Source organism: Artemia franciscana, chromosome 20 (assembly GCF_032884065.1).
Source record: "Artemia franciscana chromosome 20, ASM3288406v1, whole genome shotgun sequence".
Classification (NCBI taxonomy): Eukaryota; Metazoa; Arthropoda; class Branchiopoda; order Anostraca; family Artemiidae; genus Artemia; species Artemia franciscana.
Window position 1 is genome coordinate 35,637,706 of NC_088882.1, and position 23,838 is coordinate 35,661,543.

At 35.3% G+C, this 23,838-nt stretch overlaps 1 protein-coding gene and 1 long non-coding RNA gene across 4 annotated transcripts in view; one reads left to right on the top strand and one right to left on the bottom strand.

Moving 5' to 3' along the window:
• Positions 1-4,586: 4,586 nt before the first annotated feature.
• On the bottom strand, positions 4,587-17,034 carry LOC136040188 (uncharacterized). The gene is made up of 3 exons (XR_010620638.1): positions 16,897-17,034; positions 11,674-12,316; positions 4,587-5,560 (listed from the first exon to the last, which is right to left on the bottom strand). It is a non-coding gene; the product is annotated as an uncharacterized LOC136040188 (long non-coding RNA).
• Positions 17,035-22,175: 5,141 nt separating this feature from the next.
• LOC136040189 (probable tyrosyl-DNA phosphodiesterase) overlaps positions 22,176-23,838 on the top strand; it is a 61,633-nt gene continuing 59,970 nt past the window's right edge. For all 3 annotated transcript variants that reach the window (XM_065724337.1, XM_065724340.1, XM_065724338.1), the window contains exon 1: positions 22,176-22,315. In XM_065724337.1, coding sequence (XP_065580409.1) covers positions 22,228-22,315 — 88 coding nt within the window. In that variant the 5' untranslated portion in view covers positions 22,176-22,227. The remainder of the gene's footprint in view (positions 22,316-23,838) is intronic.

Consider the following 23,838-nt stretch of genomic DNA (forward strand, 5'->3'; position numbering starts at 1 on the left):
AACATCAAATTTCATTAAGATCTGATCACCGGTTTGTAAGTTAAAAATACCTCATTTTTTCGATTTAACCCCCCCCCCCCCAGATGGTTGAATCGGGCAAACAACAATTTCTAATTTATCAGGGGGGCCCAAGCTTCCACTACAAAGGGCCCTTTGCCGGCCATAATAATCCACTATGTCCAACATAATCCATTCTGTCCAATTGATTTGAAATTACTGTACGCCTATTACTTTCACCGACGTATTGTTTACTTAAATAAGAAAGTTTTTCGCTGAGGAGGGCCAGCCTTTAGTCTGGTTGAATTTTCCACTTTCAGTTTAATCACTTAACCTCGTTGATTATGATCTTTGATATTATAATAAATCTTAGAGGTCAGTGTGGCTGAGTTCCACATTGGGTTACAGTACATTTCTATGCAACACACGGGTGCTGAAAATGAGTTTCTACTTAGAATTTTCGATCTATGTGCTGCCAAAACTCGTATTTTTTCTGACGTGAAAGTTGGGGGGGGGGGCAAAATGGAGTTCATGTCCACCCCAAGATTTGGCCCAAATGGCGCCTCTGGTCCTAGCTTACATGGAAGTGCCTAAAGTAGCAAAACCGGGACAGAAGGACAGACCGACAGAATTTGCGATCGCTATATGTCACTTGGTAGATACCAAGTGCCATAAAAATGCCAATGTAAAACAACACTCTTGTGAACAAATGCATTTGGAAAATGTCACCATGAGTTCAAATTTATAGGAAATTCAAAAAGAGCCTTAAACCTTCAGCCTTAAAACTTTTGAAAATTGTGCCGGATCAAAAAAATAATTAATTAGAATCTCCATAGCCAAAAACCCTGTATAAGAAAAGTATCCCCCCCCCCTCGAACGAAAAAATCAGTTTTTCCAAGGGGAAGGTGATATGTCCCTTTTTTCTTCTGTTTCTTTTTCTTTGGTGCTAATGCGGTAATGCTGGAACACCATAGAGTTGTTTAAACATAAAGAAACACAACGATCAAAAATGGTGTTTTTAAAGGCCAAATGAAAATACTGAAAAAGAACACAGAAAGTGAATATTTCGAGAGAACAACCACCTCTCTTCTTCAGTGCGAACAAAATAATATAATCAAGGAAAAACAAGTGCGGAAAGTAAACAAAACCAATGAAAAAACCGTCAAAAAATTAAATAAAACCCCATTTTTGATGGTTTTCTTTCTTCATGTTATGGCAGGCCAATGTGGTTTAATAAATTATCGCTGAGTTGTTTAAAGGTTTATTTGAGAGACTTATGGAGTTTTATTTAAAGGTTTGAAAAACTGGGGAGAATGAAGGGAGTACCAATATAATCTCCACAATGGGAAGCCCTTGCAATCCCCGCTTTCATATGCCTCCCTCTCACCCCTAAGTATTTTTTTTAACGGTCTACTGATTAACATAATTAGTCTAGGTGTATTGTGATCCTAGGCTATTCTAATGGCTTAAATTGACAAAAATTTAGTGATGGGAGATGAGTAAATTGTCGTTTCAATATCTAGAGAGGAGAGGGGGGGGGTAAATTCATTATTTTTTTCAATTTTTCAACAACAAGGGGCGATGTTCAATAAAAATATTCTAGCTCCCTAGCCTCCCCTTGGCTAGGGTGCACATTATTTTTCAGCAATTCTTAGCTATACTTGTATGAAGACACAATATTGTCACATACAAATCTGTATAAAATTGAAATAACTAAATTTTAGCAACAAAAAAAAAATAACGATAATAACATTGTATTATAAAGCTTTTAAGGCATATATAATAATGCACTAAAACACAGGATACTAAAAACACTAAAAACTCAGAAAAAATATGCATCCCTATTGTGCTTTTTTTGTGTGTGTTGGTTAAAAATATACATATATATATATATATATATATATATATATATATATATATACATATATATATATATATATATATATATATATATATATATATATATATATATATATATATATATCTTTATTGGCTTCTTGTTTTTATAATTTTTCTAATTTATTTTTTTTTGTTAAACTTAATTAAACATTTTGAGGTCAGTGCTTGACCTGATTTAACTCTCCAGAAAAATTGGGACAGAAGAGATGGTGACAAAAACCCGTTCAACAGTCGGCAAAACTGATAAAAGTGCTATGGGAGAACTTCTTCTAAAACTTGATTTCAACAGTGGATATATTCAGCCAGACAATTATGGTGCTAAAAGCGATTGGTTCTGGCTTTGGATCCGAGAAGCCACTCACTGCCTCATTACCTGCCCTTAAACCAGATTGATTCAAAAAGTGGCCTCGAAATGAGCCACGTGGCCCTAGTCCTGGTCTTCTTTTATGTGCCACAACTAGTCTCAAAGCAAATGACGCTTTTACCTTAGAGTGGTTTGAACTTATGGGGAATTGTATCCAGACATGGATGAAGGGAGACTGACCCACTGTCGCTCGGTAAGGATATCAAATAATCTTCTTTACCAGATTGGCAAGGAAATGGGCATACCCTCTTTGATTATTAATGAAAATTTCCAGCCAAAGAAAAGTTGGATTCCTCCTTTGTTTGCTGTTAATAGTAAGGCCACTGTAGATGAGTCTTTGCAAAAAACTTATGAGATAGAAACAGCCAATAAAAGAATAGCTGATGTTATGGAAGCGCTGATTGGATGTTAGTTGGTAAATCCATTTATCTTATCCATCTTTGTGCAATTTTTAACTCTGCGATTTTGTCTTTTTTAAGCTTAACCACAGAATGCGAAGGCTCTTCACCCTTTTCTAATAATAGCGTCCATTTAACGAATATTTATAAATAGAATAGACGCCGCCAGGGAAGAGCCATAAATGCGTTCTAAGACCACACTGGCTGTAGGTGACGAATAACAAAAAAAACAACAAAATAATTGAGAAACCAAGACACAATGCCAGTTGGAAAAAAATTAAAGCGAAGTACAGAACAGATATTTCGCAAAGACCTTCGACAAGCCGTCTTCAGTGCTCCCTCATCAGAGAGCACTTTTTTGAATTTTCCTTTTCTAAAAAAAAGAAGAAAAAAACAACAACTGAATGATTCGATGATAGTGATCCAAATCACTCATTTTTGCATGTTCACTATTGATCTTGTCACTTTTGCTAAGGGTTAACAATAAAATGTAGTAATTACAAGTTTTTTTATAAAACATTTTAAGTAAAATATTTTTTGTATAAACACTGGAGTTTATCTGCTAAAGACGGCCACTGCTAAAAAACAGAGGATTTTCCCTATTGAACTGTTATTTATACGTCTTGGAAAGGCAGTGTGGTCTTATAAAGTACCTACGGTAGGTTTCGCTGATTCACAAAGCAGTATCTGTCATTTTTAAGTTCCATGTTATTATTTGTTTTAACTTTTTATCTTATGTTTCATGTTATTATTGTTTATTTATTGTTTTAAATTTTTTATTTTAAGTTTCATGTTATTATTTATCTATATTTATTGATTTTGGTTTTGAGCCTTAGCCAAAAGCTTTTACTTTTGGCCTTAGCCAAAAGTAAATGAATCCAACCTGCCATAAAAATAAAAAAAAGGTGTAATTTAATCATTCATAAGGATTTCTGTTCTTTTCAAGTTTGAAAGAATAAATAAAAAAAAACAAGTTTTTTTAACTGAAAGTAAGGAGCGACATTAAAACTTAAAACGAACAGAAATTACTTCGTATATGAAAGAGGCTGCTTCCTCATCAACGCCCCGCTAAAGTTTGACTCTGTCTATCAATTCTTCTTTTTAAAACAGTAAAAAACTTTAGCGTAAAGAGCGGGGCGTTGATGAGGAAGCAGCCTCTTTCATATACGAAGTAATTTCTGTTCGTTTTAAGTTTTAATGTCGCTCCTTACTTTCAGTTAAAAAAACTTTTTTTTTTATTTAATTTCTGAACGTTTTTGAATCAATGCATGTTTTGATTTTGGCTCTCCGCAGAGGAATAATTAAAACGAAATTTGCATTTTTTTTTTTGGCTAAATGGCTTTCTCATAATTTTGATCGAATGATTTTGAGAAAAAAAGAGCGAGGGAGGAAGCCTAGTTGCCCTCCGATTTTTTTGGTTAATTAAAAAGGCAACTAGAACTTTTAATATTTTACGAATATTTTTATTAGTAAGAGATTTACGTAACTTATAAATTAGCTTACGTAAAGAACTTTTGTATTCTCATATTTTTATTACATATATGAGGGGGTTCGCCCCCTTGTCAGATGCTCGCTCTTTACACTAAAGCTTAAATTTTGTCCCAATTCATTAAGAATAACCCCAGAATCACAAAAGCAGTAGAATAAATAGTTGAAATTACTAAAAATACGTTAACGTAAAGAGCGAGGTATTAGGAGGAGGTGAGCCCCTCAAATGGGTAATAATTTCTGTTTGTTTTAAGTTTTAATGCTGTTCCTTACTTCCAGCTGAAAGTACTTTTTCATATTTATTTTTTCATTGTGTTTTTAAATAATGCTAGTAAATCCTGCGCTCCCTTCATGGAGATTTTCATCCCCCATGACAATTTATCGATGGAAAGTTCCCCCAGCATATCCCCCTCTTTTAACCCCTCCCCCGACCAAAAAAATCCTCCTGAAAACGCCTGTACACTTCCCAATAACCATTACTATATGTAAGCATTGGTCAAAGTTTGTAACTTGTTGCCCCTCCCATGGGGACTGTGGGGGAGTAAGTCGTCCCTAAAGACATAGTTATAAGGTTTTTCGACTACGCTGAATAAAATGGCTATCTCAGAATTTTGATCCGTGGACTTTGGGAAAATAATTAGCGTGGGAGGGGGCCTAGGTGCCCTCCAATTTTTTTGGTCACTTAAAAAGGCCACTAGAACTTTTCATTTCCGTTAGAATGAGCCCTCTTGCAACATTCTAGGGCAACTGGGTCGATACGATCACCCCTGGGAAAAAGGAAAAAAAACAAACAAAAAAACAAAAAAACAAATAAACACGCATCCGTGATCTGCCTTCTGGAGAAAAATACAAAATTCCACATTTTCGTAGATAGGAGCTTGAAACTTCTACAATGGAGTTCTCTGATACACTGAATCTGAAGGTAAATCAGCAGTAAAACTCTGCTGATGATGAACACAGTATATGTGTTCGAAATATCCAGTTAAATAATTTTATATTTCACTGTCAATAAAAAGGTATCATCCCTATTTTGAACTGTTTTACTTTCACCATATACATTCAAGGCAAATCGAAAACTGGCGGTAAGTCCTTGTAAATGTAGACATTCAACCTTATAAAGTCATCCTGCTTAAACACTGAATCATCTTTAAATTAAATAGTACACAATTAAATAGTACACAACTTAAAATACAATATACAAGTCAAGAATCTTTTAAAGCAAGCCTCCTGGCGCCATAAGAGGAACAGCATTGCCAATTCGTTCAACTTCTTTGTCTTTCTTAATCGCGGCCTTTGCTGAAGTCAATTTTCTAAACTTTTTAGTTCGCCCGCCTTCTTTGTAGGTCGAGGTTTCGTCCCCTTTTTTACGGTGGCACTTATAACAACGCGACCAAATTTCTTGGCTTTTGACTCACTAGAAAAAATAAAACATTTCTTGAGGTCAAGTTAAATAGCTCTAAAGAAGTCATAGTTAAGAAGTCAATAGCTCTAAACAAGTTAAATAGCTGCATAAACACTGATTAAGGTTAATTAGTATTAATGAATTAGCTAATTAACTAGTAAACAAATTCCTTGTCTTTGGGGTCTTGGGGAGCAGCCTGTCTGAAACCGAGAAAGGAATAGGGTTGGGCGATGGGCTTATTTTCCTATCTCCGTAAAAATGTGATTTTCGAATCGACAACGTATTGCCTTGAATCTGACCTGACCTAATGATGACCAAGGGACCCCCCCCCCAACATGTTTTCTAACAACGAAACAACCTTTTTTGCCTTTCGTTTAGGAATGAATGAATGACTGTATTTAAAGCCATTTTTCAGGCCGTATACATACATATATAACAACAAACAAACTAAATTATGTAACAATCGACTTTCGAATAACAAGAACCTTCCGGACAAAATTTGCCACTGCTACTATATTTATTTTCGACGTCAACTTCAAAGTTCCAAGAAGGGGCTCACGACCATCCACCCTAAGAAAGCTCCCTCTTAGCTCATTTAGCCCCTGACACCTGAAAAGAAAATGGTCTAGCCCATCAAGATCACCGAATGTAAAGACTATTAATCTGATTGCTACTCCAGAAGATTCTAAGAAGCAGACGGCAGTATGTGGAAATATGGTCCGTATCAGTGATGGCAGGCTTCCCCATGATGTCTGGTGCCCCCCCCCCAGAACTAGAAGGCGTAGACAACAGAAAGCGACACCTGGCCGATGCCTAGGGGAGGATACTACACTGGTAGGCAAATCTTTGGAAGACTTGTGGCCGCAAGCTCTTTAGAGGCCACCGTGGTGAGGCACCGTTGTCACCTTATCCGCTAGCCGGGCTGGGAGGAACGAAGTCTAAGTAAGTAAGTAATAAGTTACTTAATAATTCAAAAATCAAAAATTGGTAATTGTTTAATTAATATATAGTCAAGTTAATCAGTATAAATTTTAATTATACTTCTTAATGTAAATGTTGATAACAAACACATAAAAATTGATTACGGTTATATACAAAAATATTTAAGGTTGTTTTTTTCTCTTTTTTTTCACGGTTAAACCAACTACTTCGAAGATATTTCGTCGGATCAAAATAATCATACTAAATTGTTTTTTAAAGAGAAAAATCGTATGCGTGGTGGAAATAGGCTATGTGGTGCGACTTAAAGGTCATAAGTGGGTGCCACGATACATCTTATAATAAAAATAGGTCATATATAATGTTAGTCAGGGGGAGTCCATTCCTCATAATTTTCGCTAGAAAGTCATACCGTCCCAACGACAACATTTTGGATGTTCTCTAGCCAAACCTAGTATCCAAAAAAATTTTAAGTTAAGGATAGACCTTCCCTAATATCGACAAGTTGGCCTAATGGTACAGCCATAATTTTCTATCTGCTATACTTTCTCGGGTGCGGTGAGCGGCGTCAATACAAGAAAATTGGGAGGGTGGGAAATTGTAGATTTTATTTAATATAGGAAGGCAATTTTCTTTCCTTTCAATTTTTCAATGAAAATACCAAACATCATTTTTCAATAAATATACCATGAAAGTAATTTTTCAAAATCTAGGGGGGGCATGCCCCCTCCGAATGTGGGTACGGCCAAGTGCCTGGATGGGTAAGAGCAATTCAACTAATTTCCACAACTAATGTTTAGTAGGAGCATACTAGAATATATCCAGCAGAAAGCAGATTGACAGTACAAACTTTAAAACCAAATACCATAAGATTAAACTTCATACAGCACAATTGATGCTATCTTGTCTATCCTCTGAAAAACTTAATATCTGGAATAAATGTAATTTTGCGCTAAGGATGGGTATTCCCTAATCTCAACAAGGCGAGTTTTTGCTTCTAGCGGACGTGAAAAATCAGTAAAAAAAAAAGGAAGGAACAGAAAAAAACATGGCCCCAAATAGTTGAAGTGGATTTAGTCTTCTTTTGAAGGTGTAGTTTTTTTTGGAAATCGACAAATCGCTAACGTTTGAATTTTTACGGAAGAAAAACGTTGTCAAATTTAACAATAGCTTTTTTTTATTTTCACAGTTTAATGTTGCAACACTGACGAAAATATTATGCTGCATTTTGATGTCCTGAAAAATGGGGGCAAAAGAATATTTCAAATTTCCTTTGTAATTTATGTTCTCGGTGGAAGCCAGGGTTGTCACCTGTAACACAAGAGTGTTATTTTTGTCTATCCATTCTACTTTCTAAGATGCGGCTTAATATCTACAGGGATAAAACAGGTATCATTGATTTTCCGTAACCCCAGTACGGACATAATCGAACTATAGAACATTATAACTATGTCCTCTAGAAGACGAAGTGGCAAACACGAGAAGGAGCAAACACGAATTTTCAAAATCTGATGATGAAATTCATCTATTTCTCCGGGTCAAAAAAGGAAAAAAAAATGTCACACTCAATGATTTTCTCGACAGCTTGAAAAATACAGATAATGGATTTTGGCAGAGGACAGCCGATGAGGTACACTAGTATTCTAAAACAGGGTTGCCACGACGGTCAGAAGTGCTACAGCTGCCAAAATTTACGTGCTAAACAGCAATATACGGTGCTACAGTCAAAAAATTGACGGAAACAGTGACACAATAGCACTTTTGTACTACAGGTGGCAACCCTGAGCACGTCTTACAGTGCTACCCATGATGAAATAGTGCCAAAATAGCAGTTTTGTGCTACATGTGGCAATCCTGTTCTAAAAAAGGAAAAATCTGTAGTTTTAATAATCTTATAATTCAATAATAGGCTACACAAAAATTGTGAGTCGATCCTACTGTCTAAGGCTATACTAAATAGAAAAATTAATATGACTAGTCATTAGACTCTTAAACATCCCCGTCTCGCTCCTTGCTATACTAAAATTTTAGCAGAGTCGATGTCACGTTTTACCTTTTTTTTTGAAAGAAAATCGGGCGAGAATTTTCAATCTATATGGTTGAAAAACCCAAATGAGACAGTTACCCCTTCAGAAACCTCCGCCCTGACTACCTCCAAGTTTTATGTGAGAAGAGAGGGATGTTCCACATAATTTGAATAAAAAGCGTGAATGATTTTCAACCTGTGTATTTTTAGGCACAAAATCAAAAAGGACCAGAGACCTCTCGAAAACACGTATTCTTTTGTAAAAAAAAACCACTTCATTTGCTTGAAGGAAGGCATAAAGTTTGTGCTTGGACTCCCGCGACATCCCATCAAAAAATTTCCAGCAGAGGTAGGCAGGATTTTTTTTTTTTTTTTTTTTACTAATTTTAGTTGCTTGAAAAACATAAAGAAATTACCCTGGGTCAATCGGAGATGAGAATGATGATTTAAAGATGCAATTTCCCTTCTTCTCCAACGTCAAATCTAGTTGTAACCAACGGGCCAAATAATTTTGGAATAAGGAAACAAACAGAAATTCAACTTTGTCCACACCACGCAACAGGAACTGTCTCCAAAGCAGCAACCGGCAAGGTCGCCGGTTGCTGTACCCAGTTGCGGTACCCAGGATGGTACCAACCATCCTGGGCGTTTCCAGCTGAATAATCATAAAAGACCGGTTTCGAACGAGAGAGGTATTTCCCCTGTGTATTTAATGTACTCTAGCCAAAATGCTCTTATCCATCTTATCAGGTAACGGCCAAGTTGTTCAACCCAGATCAATTCTCCCTCCCAGCTAGAATATGGCGAGCCACTGGCCATCTCTTGGCATCCCTGCAGCTCCCACGCCCGTTGTCCAAACAAGTTCTAACGATTCGGGAAACTTCCAGCATTTTCTAGCGATTTGCCCCAGTTAGATAAGAAGAAAGAAGCAGCTAGTTCCTACGACCTCCCCTCCTTTCTTCTTGTTAATGTCCAGTTTCTAAGCAATAAAGTGACAGTGCTTTCGACAAGACTAAATGACGCTAGAATTGATATTTGCTGCATAACAGAGACATGGTCTGCCAATGAATGTAATGTCCAAATAAATAACTATAATTTTCTTGTGAATAGTAGGAGAAACAAGGAAGGTGCTGTCATCACACATGGAGGAGGAGTAGGCCTTTACATTCGAAATGATATAGCGCATCTGATGTATGAAGGCTCTCAAGACTACTGACTGTTGTGCTGTTAAGCTGTTGTGGGTAATACTGAGACCAAAAGTTCTTCCTCGTAAGTTTTCCTCAATCGTAGTTGAATACTCTATTTTCCGCTGCGTTCAAGTTACAGGCGGGAGCTCATACGCCATCTACAAGCATGTTTAGATGAGATTAAAATGAGACACCCCAACAATTCTGTGGCTTTTATGGGTGACTTCAACGATCTAGTACCCAGCTGGATTGAACGATCGCTAAGCTTGAAAATATATATATATATATATATATATATATATATATATATATATATATATATATATATATATATATGCATCTATGCACAGAACCCCGACAGTCGAAGCGTAGACTTCTTTGTAGCCTCAAATGGAGAGATTCTTATAATTATGTAATAAATTTCTGGAGAGTAAATATGTATTTATGGTTAATAGTTACTTTTTCTAATTAGTGGAAATTATTAGCAGACAATTAGTAGAAATTCTAATTAGTGGTATCTGATTTTATCTTCTGTTACGAAAAAAGTATTCCAGCAACCATTAAAATTAGTAAATATTGCAAAAAATTCTTTTGGATCATAATTGAGAGAATTGAAACCACATTTCACTCAATATATTTACTATCTATCATAAGCAGGGCCAGAAAATCTCCCAGGAGAAGCAGTGAAGGGAAGAACACTGCCAGGATTTTACAGGGATAGTATTTTAGTATATTTTATCAGGGATTAGTATATTTTTTTCGCAAGGGTTGGCATAACCCCCATGGCTCTACTATATGGCAGATAAATAGTAATAAAGAAAACAAGACAAGAGGGTGATTTTCAGCCAGTTGAAAAAGAACAAAAGCGAGAATAAAAAAAAAACAGATATTTTGGCAAGTGCTGCCGCCAAGCCGTCCTCAGTACTCAACATAGGAAAAAATAACCTTTTAAGTAAACTATAACAAAACAGAAAAAACCTTTCTATTTTGTATTTTAAAGAAAAAACTTAAAAACACAAGCGTGTTTCTTTAAGTGTCTTTCTGTGTGAAATTCTTTTTTGAAGAGGATTTTTTTTCTTTGTTGACCAGAATAGTAATAATAGTAAATAATTTCTTAGACCACACTGATTTCCCATTTACGAAAAATTAAGCAAAGAGAGAATAGGTTTTAATTTTGACAAAGCTGCGAACAAAAATTAAAATAAAAACAAAATTACACTAACTAAAAAAAATAATTTTTAAGTTAATTTTAGTTAAAGTGCAGTTTTGTTTTTATTTAATTTTTGTTCACTGCTTTGTCAAAATTAAAACTCGTTTTCTCTTTGCTTAATTTTTTGTATAATAATAAAAAAATTATTAATAGCAATAATTAGAAAACGAGATAAAGAAAACGAGAAACGAGGGTGATTTTCAGCAGACTGGAAACAGCAAAATCGAAAAGATTTCGGCAAGGACTGCTGCAACAGAAAAAAACAGAAAAAAAAACAGAAAAAAACAGAAAAAAACAAGAAAAAAACACCATCCTCAAAACAGAAAAAAACACCATCCTTTAAAGTGAACTTTTTTTCTGTTGAGCACGTAGGCCGGCTTTGCAGCAGTCATTACTGGAATATCTGCTTCATCTTTTTGCTTTCGCTGTTTTCAGCTGGCTGAAAGTCGCCCACGTTTCTTTTTTCTTTTTTTTTTGAAAATCACCCATGTTTCTGTTTTCTTAATTATTTTTTTTTTTATTTTGTCATGTACAACTAGTGTGGTCTTAGAAATTATTTATGACCCTTCACTGGCAGCATCCATGCTATCTATATAGGCCTAAGTACATTAAATGGAATGTTACATACGTTAAATGGACGATTACATGGAAGCTATTATCAAGAGAAGGGCTTTCACAATCTGCAGCTTAGCTTAAAAAGTACCAAGTGGAACAGTTAAAAGAGACAAAATAGCAAAAATATAGATAAAATAAAAGGACTTACCCATGGTAACGAAACAATATCCAATCAGAGCTTCTATAACATCAGCTGTTCTCTTATTGGCTGTTTCTATTTTATAAGTTTTTTGCAAAGACTCATCTGCAGTGGCCTTACTATTAACAGCAAACAAAGGAGGAATCCAACTTTTCTTTGGCTAGAAATTTTCATTAATAATCAAAGAGGGTATGCCCATTTCCTTGCCAATCTGGTAAAGAAGGTCATTTGATATTCCTTACCAAGCAACACTGGGTCAGTCTCCCTTTATCCATGTCTGGATACAATTCCCCATAAGTTCAAACCACTCTAAGGTAAAAGCGTCATTTGCTTTGAGACTAGTTGTGGCACATAAAAGAAGACCAGGACTAGGGCCACCTGGCTCATTTCGAGGCCACTTTTTGAATCAATCTGGTTTAAGGGCAGGTAATGAGGCAGTTAGTTGCTCCTCAGATCCAAAGCCAGAACCAACCTGTTTTAGCACCATAATTGTCTGTCTATTAGATGGCTGAATATATCCACTGTTGAAATCAAGTTTTAGAAGAAGTTCCCTCATAGCACTTTTATCAGTTTTGCTGACTTTTGAATGGGTTTTTGTCACCATCTCTTCTTTCCCAATTTTTCTGGAGAGTTAAATCAGGCCAAGAACTGACTGCAAAATATTCAATAAACACTTTAAGGGTCATTCACAATGAGATTCTATTAATACTGAAATTTAGCTAGCACACATTTCCACCAATCATTATTTTTTCTAGGATTTTTCCGCCAATCAGAAAATTCTACAAAAAATGTGATTAGCCCAAATTAGTGCTAGTTAAATCTCATGGATGGTTCCCACATATCAGTAAGCAAGTCTATAATGTTTGTTGGGGGAAATGTTAACCATGAAGTTAGTGAAAGTAATAACAAACATAATAAAATATAGAAATAGATTATAAGACTATAGAATAATACATAGAATAAACTTAAACAAAATAGAATATATAATAGAAAAAAACATAATAGAAGCAATAGAATAAACATAATAAAGGAATATAATAATAGAAACATAGCAATGGAATACAGATGTTAATGCAGAGACAGGCTTAATTCTAGAATTAGATTTTTCTAATAGGGGTGGTTCTGCTGCAACTACAAGCAAGTCAATTTCCAAGTTAACATGCCAAGTCATATGCCGCTTAACATGATTGAATAGTGATAGTGATTCAACAGTGTTTCAGCTTATGATGAGTGAATAGTGATTCAACAGTGTTTCAGCTTATGATGAGTGAATAGTGATTCAACAGTGTTTCAGCTTATGATGAGTGAATAGTGATTCAACAGTGTTTCAGCTTATGATGAGTGAATAGTGATTCAACAGTGTTTCAGCTTATGATGAGTGAATAGTGATTCAACAGTGTTTCAGCTTATGATGAGTGAATAGTGATTCAACAGTGATTTGGCTTAAGATGAGTGAATAGTGATAATGATTCAACAGTGATTTGGCTTAAGATGAGTGAATAGTGATACTGATTCAACAGTGATTTGGCTTCAGATGAGTGGATAGTGATAGTGATTTGGCTTAAGATGAGTGAATAGTGATAGTGATCAACAGTGATTCAGCTTAAGATGAGTGAATAGTGATAGTAATTCAACAGTGATAGTGAATTTATGTCATGCCTCTATTCTGCTAATATTGCTTAAAATATCTGTGAAAAGAAACATACTCAGATTTAAATAAGGCTAAAATGCAAGAAGAAATAAATAGATGAAAATGTCAATATAATAAAAATAGAAGTTATGCAGTTACTATAATTAAAGCATCTATAAAAGGAAACATAAATATGACATAGAAAGGTCAATACAATGAACATAAAAGTCAATACATTATAACTTAAAAAAGAGAGAATGTTATGCAGATTACAACTTTTTATATACTTAGTCAACAACAATATAGTCTTTCTACGGACCCACTTAGGGGACTTAGCCTGACCTAGGATTGCTCTCATTGTAAAAGCATCAAGATACTTTATAATTTGGGTTCTAAACAAATTTCTTTGTACTTCATATTTTGTGCACTTCATGAGAATATGCCTAACATCATCATACTCATTAAAAATATCACAGAAGGGTGAGCTAACTCTCCCCCATTTATGTAAAACTGAATGGGTTTTGGCATGACCTGTCCTCAATCTAAAAACAGTAACAGCAACAGATCTAACATCATGCACAAGTCCGTCAGGTGGTTCCTTATAGTCATGAAGTTCTAAAATTGGATTTATGCAACTTCTAATGAAGTTATTGGTCTCTCTATTACATAACACCTTATAAATAATTGCAAAATATTCATTTTGAGTGGGTTTTACACTTATACTCTGACCATTTAAAATACCCAACTTTGCTGTTATATCAGCAGATTCATTTCCAGCAATTTCCACATGTGCTGGGACCCGGACTAGAAATATATTATTTCCCACAAACTCTAATGACCTAACTATTTGGTGGATATTACAAACTAATTCACAACTAGGTTCATGCTCATTCATCAGGTACTTGAGGGCTGATGCTGAGTCAGAGCAGATCATCCAACTCCCAGCTCAAACACTGGCACCCATTAAATCCATCAACTCTGGGCCCCCATGACTTAATAAAATCCAATGCCTTATATACAGCAATCATCTCAATTGAAAAAATAGACAGGCTGCCTGGTAACTTAAAACTATTTGAAACTGACATACTGGGGACCATCACTGCACAGTCAGCACCCTTATCCAACTTAGAGCCATCAGTAAAAATTTGTGTATAGTCTCTTAAGTGGTCAGTTTGTCTTAGCCAGTCATGTTTGAAAGCCAAGTCATTATCAAACAGTTCATGGTAACAAACTGTAGTAAGGAGCGACCCGGCTCAATAGTAACCAAAACTCTAAAAAATGGAATTTTGATACCAATACCTACATCAAAAGAATCGCATTTTAATGCTGATTTTAAATATATAAGTTTCATCAAGTTTAGTCTTACCCATCAAAAGTTACGAGCCTGAGAAAATTTGCGTTATTTTAGAAAATAGGGGGAAACGCCCCCTAGAAGTCATAGAATCTTAACGAAAATCACACCATCAGATTCAGCGTATCAGAGAACCCTACTGTAGAAGTTTCAAGCTCCTATCTACAAAAATGTGGAATTTTGTATTTTTTGCCAGAAGGCAGATCACAGATGCGTGTTTATTTGTTTTTTTTTTTCTTTTTCCCAGGGGTGATCGTATCGACCCAGTTGTCCTAGAATGTTGCAAGAGGGCTCATTCTAACGGAAATGAAAAGTTCTAGTGCCCTTTTTAAGTGACCAAAAAAATTGGAGGGCACCTAGGCCGCCTCCCATGCTAATTATTTTACCAAAGTCAACGGATCAAAATTCTGAGATAGCCATTTTATTCAGCGTAGTCGAAAAACCTTATAACTATGTCTTTAGGGACAACTTACTCCCCCACAGTCCCCATGGGAGGGGCAACAAGTTACAAACTTTGACCAATGCTTACATATGGTAATGGTTATTGGGAAGTGTACAGGCATTTTCAGGAGGATTTTTTTGGTTGGGGGAGGGGTTGAGAAGAAGGGGATATGCTGGGGGAACTTTCCATCGATAATTTGTCATGGGGGATGAAAATCTCCATGAAGGGAGCGCAGGATTTACTAGCATTATTTAAAAACACAATGAAAAAATAAATATGAAAAAGTACTTTCACCTGGAAGTAAGGAACAGCATTAAAACTTAAAACAAACAGAAATTATTACCCATTTGAGGGGCTCACCTCCTCCTAATACCTTGCTCTTTACGTTAAAGTATTTTTAGTAATTTCAACTATTTATTCTATGGCTTTTGTGATTCTGGGGTCATTCTTAATGAATTGGGACAAAATTTAAGCTTTTATTGTAAAGAGCAAGGATCTGACAAGGGGGCAAACCCCCTCATATATGTAATAAAAATATGAGAATACAAAAGTTCTTTACGTAAGCTAATTTATAAGTTACATAAATCTCTTACTAATAAAAATATTTGTAAAAAATTAAAAGTTCTAGTTGCCTTTTTAATTAACCAAAAAATCGGAGGGCAACTAGGCTTCCTCCCCTGCTCTTTTTTTCTCAAAATCATTCAATCAAAATTATGAGAAAGCCATTTAGCCAAAAAAAAAAAAAAATGCAATTTTCGTTTTAATTATTCCTCTGCAGAGAGCCAAAATCAAAACATGCATTGATTCAAAAACGTTCAGAAATTAAATAAAAAAAAACAAGTTTTTTTAACTGAAAGTAAGGAGCAACATTAAAACTTAAAACGAACAGAAATTACTTCGTATATGAAAGAGGCTGCTTCCTCATCAATGCCCCGCTCTTTATGCTAAAGTTTTTTACTGTTTTAAAAAGAAGAATTGATAGACAGAGTCAAACTTTAGCGTAAAGAGCGGGGCGTTGATGAGGAAGCAGCCTCTTTCATATACGAAGTAATTTCTGTTCGTTTTAAGTTTTAATGTCGCTCCTTACTTTCAGTTAAAATAACTTGTTTTTTTTTATTTGATTATCTCCAAGATCAAGTACAGAAAAATACACATTATTGTTTATTGCACATAGCTTATTCAATATATTATCCTCAAAAATCTCATTAATGGGTACTAGCCTATATTTGGGCACTCATTTGAAAGCAAATTATTACACTTATAAAAAGCAGGAGTATTCCTATCCTTGAAACTAACATCATTATTATAATTATTTATAATTTCCATCTTGATTATATCCTCATTTAAAGTAGATTTTTTTGTGAAATACTTCACAAGTAACCCAGCACATTGTACCTTAATCATGCTCACCCCCAATTCAATCATCATTAGCTGGAATAGGGGTAGCCTACTATTTAGGCAGCCAATGGATTGTCTAAGCACACTGCAGAGCACTGTATCTAATTTTTTTAGATTCTTCTGACTAGTATCACCATACATAAAGCTACCGTAATCAAGCTTACTAACAATAACAGCCTTTATAATTTTATTAAGACACTTAAAAGGAGCACCCCTTTTCCCTAGGCACATTACATTTATAAGGTTTAATCTACTCCTAATATTGCCTAAAAATACTCAATGTGTCTCAACCATGTCATTTTACTATCAAAAATTAGACCTAGGTAGCAGAAAGTCATCCAGCCTAATAGGCTGATTTACAACATTTACTTGCGGTACTGCAGTATTATTTTTTTTTTTAGAAAAGCATACCAACTGTTTTCTCAGATGATAATGTCATATTATTCTCGCTGCACCACTGTTGAACATTATTTAATGCTTTTTGCATCACTGACTGTAAAAGAAGAATCACTGACAAATGTTGTTATTCTCACAGCGTTTCAATTGACACGTGGCTGGATAAGTATTTGTTGTTATCTCTTAGGAGGTTAGACCCAGATAAGTGGAAATGCAATCGGACAAGTACGTAAACGAACACGGGATTGGTTGTATTTATCGGCATTTGGTTGTATTGATATTGGTTATAATGTGTAAAAATTGTATTACTTTTTATTATTGTGTAGTACATGTATTATAATTGCTGTTCTACAATGCATAGTTGCAGTATTTTGATTCCCATTTTTCAACGAGGCAGTTGATGCAGGCAAATAACCCCCCTCCATTAGCAAGTCAAGCAATACTGTTCTGGTTCAGTGAATACTGACTGAAGTGACACCCAAGCAAGCTAGTGATTATAGAAGGCACAGAACAACTGAGTGATACGAACGCATATGACCTATTGGTCGAACGCGTCAAACCCCAAACAACAACAACAACAAACGAACACGGGGTTAATTATATTGCTAAGTTCTTCAGTGCACTCTCTCTGACCAAGTATTTTGGAAGGTTGGGTTAAGTAGAGAGGATTTGAAGGCTTATTTGGATTGGAGGGGAAATGGATTTTTGATTGGGGAGAAAAGAAAGTATGAAGGGAGAAAAGGGGAGAACGTAGAATCTATTGCTTGTCCTATGTGTGGATCTCAGGATGAAAGTTTAATACATATTTTGTGTGAATGTGTCGAATTGAATGAGTGGAGGCGAGAGATGTATGGTAAAGTAAAAGTGAATGAGATATGGATGGTAGATAGAATGAAAGAGACAAATTTCCTGAGCATTAAAAGGATAGCAAGATTTGCGAGGATTGCAACGGCACATCGGGAGCGTTTTCTTTAAATAGTATTAATTTAATTTAGTTAATTTGTTTTTTGTTTTTTGTTATGTAAATTTCCTATGGCCCGCGGGCTTTTTCTGGAATAAATTATTATCATTATTATTACTATTATTATTATTATTATCTGTGTGTAAATATCTTATTGTAAAAATTGTTGGTAAACATTACATGATTCACATAAATGAATAACGAATCAAGCCACTCGGTGGTTTTTTAATGCTCTCTTCAAATATAATAATCGTTTTGGTACACATTTAATTTTAATCTTTGACACTAAATAGATAGAAAGCACTATTTTTTCTCTCAATATCTATTGCTGTTCTTTCTCCTTATTATATTTTTCTATGCAGCTTGGAGTTGCCTGGAAAACGTCTTTTCCGAGTTCTCTGAAAGAGGGGCCAGGGGTAAAAATCACAGGCAACTATACTCAACAAAATGTTCAACTATATTCAACAAGTTTAAAATAGAAAGCTAAGCTATATTAAAACGAAGGAATATTTAAGACTCCAAGGAGGTTAGGGAATCATCTAGGTCAGTTGTTTGGTCACCGGTTTCTTCAATTTTACAGACCTTATAAATAGCACTATTGAAAAGCAGCATACGCTTTGTGTGCTCACATGTCAAGCAACAAGAGCCGCATACTGACAACCCCAGCCTGAACACAAGTATTGAGTTCAAAATGGGCAAGAGCAAAAGCTTTCAGAGCAAACTCTCAATAATGTTCATCATAGGCAGCGTAATAGCGCTGCCCAAATAAATAACGATGTTGGCACAACGTATTATTTATCTATTTGTTTTTATCATAGAATAGAATTATTCCATTATCGTATTGCTAATTGGCTAACTCAACACGGTCAATGCCCATCTGGTTAGTTCACAAAAAGGAGATGCCCCGGAAGCACCAAAATAATGTAGGACAGCTATTCGTAACTGAGAAGAGTCTTTGAGGATTTTTCCTCCACACACAAATGGCCAATTGTTTCCTCCACTGGTATCCCAAGGTACTGAGATCAGGGGTAGCAATAACTTTCAATGGCAAGTCTCCGAATTGGGATCACAATTGGGACAAGCAAACAGCAGGGGGTAAAATTTTCAGTTTGAGGAGCCAATCCAGAGCAAGAAGCATTTGTTTAAGCACCACGTTATCCACTGTCTTCAGGAACACCAATCACAATATTTTGATCTCGCTTTTCTTTGCGTCAGAAAGTATAGATTTTGTCAGTTCATTAAATAGCTCATATATGTCATCAACTTGATGTGATGGCAGGTAATTGCTTTCAAAGTCCATGCTAACTGTTGCAAATGCTGCAGATACTGTCCGCACTGTAGACATTGTTAATAACCTTATTTCAATGCGTAATTGGATTTTCAGAGGGCCTTTGAAATGGAACACGCCTGATTGTTATTAAAACATGTAAAAACATTATTAAAGCAAATATATTTGCTGGAGGAAAGGCTGGAATAGAACCCAAAATTAAGATGCGATTAGAAGACAAGCAGCAGTAATAATCGCACATATACAAGCCTACCACATGCCAAGTACTAGGGACCGAGCGAAGCGTTGTCTCCTGATACACAAATATAATGACAATAAACTTCGTTTATTGTCTGATTGTCTGTCTATTGTCTGATTTTCTGATTGTTATTAAATCATGTAAAAACGTCAATAAAGCCAATATATTTGCTGGAGGAAAGGCTGTAATAGAACCCGAAATTAAGCTGCGATTAGAAGACAAGCAGCAGTAAGAATCGCACAAGTACAAGCCTACCACGTGCCAAGTACCAGGGACCGAGCGAAGGTGCTACACTTTCTAATAACCTCATGTGGGACATAAACGTTTCAAATTATATTAAACCAGCAAATGTATCAACATTTCACCACAAGATGAATTCACTTCGTGTTTATTTTTTCTTTCGTCAAATCGCTATTGAAATAAACTTAATCGGTATGGCGTTCGCAACTTTCAAGTGAACTTAAAATCGTACTACCACCTGAAAAGAAAGGAAAAATAAAATTTGTTTGCATTTCGCCAGGTCTGGCAGTTCCAATCCTCGCACTGAAGACATTTCGTCCAAATATCACAACTCCACAAGACCCCAGTCCCCTACTTAGCCTCAAGAGCAATCGTGTGATATATGAGAAATAAAGCCACTTCAACAGCTAAGCATTTTTGACAAAAAAGTTGGCCATATTAACTTTGTAATAAGGCTACTAAGCTATCAGACACAGCCCCCCCCCCCAAAAAAAATAGCCATTTACATAATGAGTGGAAGCTAATTTTTACAGTTGCAAAATTGAGAAAGATTGGGGTTGAGGTAATTTTCCGGAAAGAGAATACAATTTAAGCTTAAAAAAATTCAATAATAAACTATTAATAAATAACTATAATAGTAAAATATATAAGCATTTTTGCCACAATTTCTAGTTTTTTTCCAGCACTTTGGGATAACTGCTGATTTTGGTGAAAATATTAAGTCTTCCGAGGAAAATTTGTAAAATAAAGTTGAAAATTCAATAAAAGGAAGCTTTTATTAATTAAGATTACTCACTTTATTTGTTTTTTTTTTAAAGAGTTCTAATATTTAACAATAAAATAACTTATTAAAAAGTTACAATTTTTGATCTAGGTTTACTTTTTTTATTTGTTTCATATATATAATTAAATAAAAAAACAAGTTTTTTAATGGAAACCAAGGAGCGACATTAAAACTTAAAACGACAAGAAATTACTTCGTATATGAAAAGGGCTGCTTTCTTATCAGCGCCCCGCTCTTTACGCTCAAGTTTGACTCTTTCTCTTAACTCTACCTTTTAAAACAGTAAAAAACTTTAGCGTAAAGAGCAGAGCGTTGATGAGGAAGCAACCCTGTTTTATGTCGTTCCTTACTTTCCGTTAAAAAAACCTGTTTTTTTATTCAATTTCTGAGTGTTTTTGAATCAATGCATATTTTGATTTTGGCTCTCCGCAGATGAATAATTAGAACGAAATTTGCGTATTTATTTTTTTGATTAAATGGCTTTCTCATAGTTTTGATCGAATGATTTTGAGAAAAAAAGAAACGGGGGAGGAGGCCTAGCTGCCCTCCGATTTTTTGGTTACTTAAAAAGACAACTAGAACTAATAATTTTTTACGAATGTTTTATTCGTAAAAGATAAACGTAACATACAAATTAGCTTACGTAACGAACTTCTGTATTCTCATGTTTTTATTACGGATATGAAGGGGTTCACCCCCTCATCAGTACCTCCCTCTTTACACTAAAGCTTAAATTTTGTCCCAATTTCTTAAGAATGACCCCTGAATCATAAAAGCCATAGAATGAATAGTTGAAATTACTAAAAATGCTTTAGCGTAAAGAGCGAGGTATTAGAAGGAGGTGAGCCCATCATGTGCGTAATAATTTCTATTCGTTTTAAGTTTTAAAGTTTCTCCTTACTTTCAGTTGAAAAAACTTTTTCATATTTATTTTTCCATTGTTTTTTTAAATTATTCTTGAAAATCCTGCGCTTTCTTCATGAAACTTTTCTTTCCCCATAACAAATTCCTCCAAGGAAAGTTCCCCTAACATATCCATTCTTCTCAACCTCCCCCCACAGCCTAAAAATCCCCCAGAAAACGTCTGTACACTTCCAAACAACCATCACTATATGTAAGCACTGGCCAAAGTTTGTAACTTGTGTCCCCTCCCATGGGGACTGTGGGGGAGCAAGTCGTCCCCAAAGACTTAGTTATAAGGATTTTTGACTACGCTGAATAAAATGGCTGTCTCAGAATTTTGATCCGGAGACTTTGGGAAAATAATTAGTGTGGGAAAGGGCCTAGGTGCCCTCGAATTTTTTTGGCCACTTAAAAAGGGAACTAGAACTTTTCACTTAAGTTACAATGAGCCCTCTGGCAAGATCATAGGACCACTAGGTCAATACGATCATCCCTGGAGAAAAAATAAATAAACACGCATCCGTGATCTGCCTTCTGGCAAAAAATACAAAATTCCACACTTTTGTAGACGGGTGCTTGAAACTTCTACAATAGGGTTCTCTGATACGCCAAATCAGGTGGTGTGATTTTCTTTAAGATCCTATGACTTTTTAGGGGTAAAAAGTCTATTTTCTAAAATAAGGCCAATTTTCTCAGGCTTTTAACCTTTGATGGGTAAGATTAAACTTGATGAAACTTATATATATTTAAAATCAGCATTAAAATGCGATTCTTTTGATGTAGCTATTGGTATTCCATTTTTCAGAGTTTTGGTTACTATTGAGCTGGGTCGCTCCTTACCACAGTTCGTTACTACGAACTATTTGATAGTAATATACACCACAGCACTTACTTTTTAAGCAGAATTGTTTGAATTGACAACAAATGGTATTATGAGTGATCCAAGGCCTTCTTGTAGTTACGGAAAGAAATGTTATAGAAGGAATCCTGACCATTTTAAAGAATACAAGCACAGTCACAGTAAGATAAACATTATTTCTCTGCATTTCTGGAGTTGTACTCTTGTCAAAATTGAGGAATAAATTGAGTTCATTTGGAGATGATCGGCTTTTAGCTAGCTTTGAAAAAAAAAAGCTGGTTTAATTTGATAAATCAAAACTATTAAATTTATAATAATAGACCACAATTCGAAATTATTAATCTGTTCAATTAGACCTCATGTCTAAAATGAACAGACTTACTGCTTGGGCTTAGTGAGGAAATTTGTCAGCCAGTTTATCTGCTGGTACCAAAATTATCTGCTGGTACCCACAGCAGATAATTTTAAATGTAGTCAACTATGGGACACTTTGTCAAAGGCCTTATGAAAGTGTAACAGCAGTAGGTCCACTGGTTGGCCATGGTAATTCAGGTCTGTAATTATTCTTTATGGTCACAACAGGTTTGTTTTGATTGATTTTCATGCCTGGAATCCATACTGCTTGGGTGACAAGATCTTTTTTTGTGGTCAAATGTTTGAACAATGAATCATTGACTATACATGCATCTTAACCACAACTGAAGTTAGGATGATAGGTTGATAATTCTCAGGCTTGATGTGGTCAACTCTTTTGAATATGGGAGTTATGTTGGCGACTTTCTAGTCTGCTGGAAGTTCTCTAGTGGTAAGTGATGTCTGAAAAATTCTTCTGAGGCAATCTGCTATCACTGCTGTGATTTCTTTTAGTAGCCTTTGATGTATATTATTCAGTCCTGGTGACTTGTTAGCATTAAATTTTTTGAAACATTTGAGGACATCTATAGGTGATACTGTGGTACTTTCCATTGGGGCTTTTATATTGTAGTTTTATGAGGATTGTGAAGGGCCATCAGGCTCAGTGATGAAAACTGAGACAAATTGCTGGTTCAGTAAATTGGCAAGTTTATTAGTCTCTATAACTTACCCCTCTTACTTGGTTATCAGTTTTTAATACATCCTTTATTGTGGTCTTGGTGAGATAATTTTTTGGGCTAGTCTTGGCTTCATCAGCAAGTTTAGATTCAAAGTTCATATGCAAGGCTCACATCAAGTTTTTAAGTTTGTTTGGCTATTGCAATACTTTTGTGTGTGATCAGGTGATTGGTGATGTTTATAGTTCTTCCAATATCTGTTTTTACAGCTGATTTTCCTCTTAATCTCTCTTGTCATTACTAGGAGTGCTTTTGGTTTGGGAACAAGTTTACTTAAAGTGCTCTAGTTTGCTTTATGTATTAGTAGTTCCTTAAAGCACTGATATTGCTGTTCTAGAGAGCCAGATAAAACATCATACCATGCAATGCTGTCAAGATCCATTTGAATCTTCTCATAATTAATGAAGGCCTTCTTGATGTAGTAATTTGTTCTTCTGATAAGCAGGGCAACATGGTCACTCTTCCCAATTGGGGGCATGCATGAAGGGGTCAGAAGAGATTCTGGTATTTGGAGAAATACCAAGTTAAGAAGGCTTGGTTGCTGACCTTACCTTTGACCTTAGATCCTCCTGAGCCATCAGTGGCACATATGG